Below are 4,474 nucleotides of genomic sequence, written 5' to 3' on the forward strand. Positions count from 1 at the left end.
TAGATTGTAAATACTCCTCCCATAAGTACTTGAAATTGTGCTATTCTTCAACCTCTAGCCACTTAACGATCAACTATAAATTGATCTCGTAATTTATTTTTCTTCACATAACCTAGGGACAAGTTGCAAGGGACACATGGGATGAACGTAATCATCTTTTACTATAATTAAAATTATACTATTACTATCGTTAGATCTTAAATGAATGTCGAATAACTATGTCTATATTGTCTTTATTAGTATGTCTTAAACAATTTCCATTAACGTCCATCTAAATTGGTAATCTTATTGTCTATGAAGCAATCATCTTGCAACCTTTCACCGAGAAGCTATGGATCGGCAGGGCTGATTGTAGCAATGACAACTCTTTTTCTCAAGCTGTCCCGTGCTGTATGTGTTGCTGCCTCTTCGGTCAGCGCCACCTCTAACTGCTGGTCTGAGTTTTGTACTGCTTCGGAGCTGGAGGTCTCAACCTCAATTGGTTCTTCAGTTGGTGTGGGTACTCGAGCAGTTTGCAAACTGTGTTTCAGGAACTCTTTCTTGCGACTGAGCTGGAGAAGGATGGAGAGATATGCCTTCCTTTATTGGTTGTTCTTGTGGCTCGCTGTTCTCCATAGGATCAAACAGAGCTCTCGCTTCACTTTGAGGTGGCTGCGATGCTGCAGGTTGATGAGCAGGCAGCATTACAGAAGGTGTCAAAGGTTCCTGTGGCTGCCCAGGTTGCTGTAGTTGCTGAAACTGCAATATATATTGGAAAGTTCTGTTAGTGACTGTATCTCTGTAGTTCATATCGATCAATTTAGTTCTTCAAAATAATCATAAAAAAAAAATTCGTGCTACAAAGCAATTTGTTACAATAATTGATTTAAAACTGCAACATAGAACTCAGTGTATGTTCACAATTCCAGCCTTTTTTTCAGTTCTGAACATGGTAACTGGTAAAATTAGACGCAAACTCAGTCTTTGATCTTTTACTAGGACAAATATTTCAGGAATGCGAATGAGATTTGTTAGCCAGTCGCTTCACTTAAGAAGAACAAAAGTACATTGTGGACCGAGCATATGTGGACACTAAGATTAAAGCAATCAGGATGAAAGTTGAAGGGTACAGCACATTAATCATCATTAAGAACTAAAAAGTCATCTATTCCAATCAAATGGATAAGAAGTGGAAAAAAAGTTGTGGCTTTACTCAATTTAGCAAACTAGGATTGTGAAAGCCAAACTCCAAGCTTTATGGAATTCACTATATCAGGGATAGATAAAGAAATTTAACAACACTAGCCAATAAAGAATGGAAATGTAGAGTCACAGGCCTAGAAGGTGAATGAAACACTAGCATGAGATCCTTGTCTTCAGATGCTATTGCATCGATCAATCATAAACAACAAGTATCAAAGGTGAAACCCTATTAAATAATTTGATTAACCAAATTGGTTAATGCATATTGTTTTACAAAGGCATCCTATTATCAAAGATAAAATTTATCTTTATTGAAATAAGAAAACTATTTTTCTCTCTTTTGCAACGAACCATACCTGGAAAGCATCCAATTTTTGTGCCGGCATCATTAAAAGAGCATACTTCACCATCCCAGAAAGGCTCGCCTTCAAGAAACTCGCAAGCAACTGCTGAGCTATCAGTGCACTATCTGAAGCCCTTGCTCTGAACTCTAACAAGGTAAGATCAATTTCATGTTCATGCTCCGCAATATAAGGCCCGACATACTTCTCATAGACAATTGTTGCACCCTGGAACAATTTAGATTCATAACTTAAATTAAGCACTCATGTTAAGCAAGGTAACTCCGCAATATAAGATCTTGTTATGTATTATACTAATTTAAAAGCATCAATATCGTTACTCTATTGTTTGAGTGACAAAAAAGATTAATCTGAGAATCGACTAGATTAAGTTGCAGGAAAGAACATTATACGTTTGTTTGGGGATACCACAGAAACAGGTAGATTCCCAGTTTTGCTTCATAGTAGAGTGGAAGCCTTCAGAAGAAAACACAGAACAATATTATTGAAAATGGCAGAAGAAAGTACCTAAACAAGAACAAAATTACTAGCCCACCATGAGAAGAATACATCCGCAAAGGCTCCCAATACTGATAAAAATGCAACTAAAATCCTGGAAAACAGCCAAACATATTCAACTCATCAAACATCAAAGGAATCTTAGTCTGGTGATACAGAAGAGATTGACTGACCAATACTGGCACCAGAAACGCAACTGCTCGATCTCTGGCTTGTTCAACTCCACAGTCTTGTAACACTTGTAAGCTGGATAAACATGGCCAAGAGCAAGTCTGCAAAATGTATAGATATTGTTTATCATCATCATATTTCAGTTTCTCCAGATTAAACATCGTCGGATTAGAGCAATGAGTTCAGGGAAGCTTACATCAAAACTCTACTGATGAATGAACCTATCATGGTCACTCCAGAAAAGGCCTAATAATCACAGAGGCAAAAGTTGACCTAAAGATATTGCAATTTGTCAATCGAGGAAGAAATTTCAGACTTTTAAAGAACTAGACGGTTTGAAACTCCGCCCCCCAATAAAATCGAAGGGAAATTAGGGATTTTGAAAGCTAAATCGAAGGGAAATGCGTGATCGATCAAGTCAAAATGAAGCATGGAGCGGCAGAAAAGATGGCACCTTTGATCCGGCGACGAGGGAACCAGACGCCGGTTGAAGGCTCGCGAGCAGATTGGGGTCGAATGGATCGATATTTATCCACCACGGTTGGTGCTGTAGAATCAACCAGCGACATCATCTCGTTTCGCGATCGCCTTCGTCTCAGTCGCAATCTCGTCGGTCGTCGCCTTCGCCGCAAAGAAATGTTGTTGAGATTGATGCAGTAGAAGTGATTAAATCTATGGACGGACGAGATGCCTTTTTCCGCGAGATTGCGTACGAATCGGACAGTTCGCGATGAATTATCTTGATCTTCACTATTTGCATTTTAACTGCCATTAATGCACAATAATGAGAAAATTCAACCACCGGAAATTGAGGCAGTATCAATTGTTACGCCGTTGAATGCTGGCGACTGGCAACGACGCCGATAATTTTCCTCCAACAAAAAAAAAGAAAAAAATATATATTTTTTTACTAAAAATGTGAAATGCGAGCGTAATTGTTTTTGACAAGTAGAAGAAGACGCACGGGGAATTTGATATCCGATCTGGAGAAGGATACGGGAAAAAAATTTAGATCCCATTAAATAATCCAGTATTTAGATATGTATATTTCTAGGTTCAGATGGGTATACACAACAAAATATATATTCCGTCCTTATTCCATTGCTAGAGGTATATGACGACGAAATTCATATCATTGTATAAATATTAATACATCGCTAAGACGGATATTTATATATTCATCATCATTTTATCAAACGGAAATTAAAATATGCATTGCTATTAACCAAAAGGAGTGAAGGTTCCTTCATGTATCAAAGATGGATAGTTTTAATTTCTGTCACTAAAGTAACGATGGATATATAAATATTCGTTGCTAATTGCTAATACTATAGTATCAAAAAGAGTATATGTTCAACAATTAGCTATTGATTATTGAATTATCATCATTATTAGCTATAAAAATTTATTTTCCATCGCTAAACTTTGCTATAGTGACTCATGGCCTTTATATTTTTCTTATTTTCCCTATTTATATATAAATCTAATTCATTCCAATCGTCACAAGTGATTATTTTCACAATAAAATTACGTTTGATTTGATGTAATGTAATCTTACTTGTAATGTAATCAAATTTGTAATGTAATATAATGTAATGTAATCTTGATTATATTATTACGTTTGGTAATGTAATGTATGTAATATTTGATTACAAGGATGATTATATCTTTTTGTTTGGTGTTCATTATTTTTTATAAAAAATGTAATTCGTATTATTATAAAATGACAAAAATATCGTGCGACCTCTACCGATGGGCACCGCACCTGTGCCGGAGCTTGCGGCAACCAATGGTCATCGCCTCCTCCGCCGGCAGCCGCCACCGACAATCGTCGACGGCGATGATCGCTGGCGGCGGCCGACGGTGGTCGCCGGCGACGAACGTCGGTGGCGTGCGGTGGCGGTAGCTGACAGTGGTCGTCGGCGGTGGCGATGGTGGCGTCGACGGTGGTCGCCGGCGCCCGACGGTGGTCGCCGGCGCCCGACGGTGGTCGCCGGCAGTGGTGGTCGGCGGTCGGCGGCCGACGGCCGGCGGTGGTCACCGGAGGACGACAGTGGATGGCGGGCGGCGGTGGTTGCCGGCAGTGGATGACGATGGTGACCGCCATCCACTACCGTTCGCCGGCAACGGTGGACTAGAGGTATATTCGGCATTTAAATTTTAGTTAAACGGTAACCTCGTAATGTAATCCAATTACATAGTATTTGCTTTGTAATCCAGATTACAAAATTTCACTACCTTTTGTAATCCAAATTACATTA

The 4,474-nt window shown here is 39.1% G+C and overlaps 1 protein-coding gene across 2 annotated transcripts; it reads right to left on the reverse strand.

The window, feature by feature from the left end:
• Window positions 1-206: 206 nt before the first annotated feature.
• On the reverse strand, window positions 207-2,837 carry LOC121989669 (putative HVA22-like protein g). Of its 2 annotated transcripts, none has more exons than XM_042543850.1 (7): window positions 2,668-2,837; window positions 2,410-2,459; window positions 2,216-2,314; window positions 2,080-2,136; window positions 1,937-2,000; window positions 1,539-1,751; window positions 207-738 (listed from the first exon to the last, which is right to left on the reverse strand). In XM_042543850.1, the coding sequence occupies exons 2-7, from the start codon at window positions 2,439-2,441 to the stop codon at window positions 487-489; spliced, it is 717 nt and encodes a 238-aa protein (XP_042399784.1). In that variant the 5' UTR covers window positions 2,442-2,459; window positions 2,668-2,837; the 3' UTR covers window positions 207-486. The 2 variants fall into 2 exon arrangements, with proteins under 2 accessions (XP_042399784.1, XP_042399783.1); XM_042543849.1 differs by having other exon boundaries at window positions 2,410-2,486.
• Window positions 2,838-4,474: the final 1,637 nt, after the last annotated feature.

Source organism: Zingiber officinale, chromosome 6B (genome assembly GCF_018446385.1).
Source record: "Zingiber officinale cultivar Zhangliang chromosome 6B, Zo_v1.1, whole genome shotgun sequence".
Classification (NCBI taxonomy): domain Eukaryota; kingdom Viridiplantae; phylum Streptophyta; class Magnoliopsida; order Zingiberales; family Zingiberaceae; genus Zingiber; species Zingiber officinale.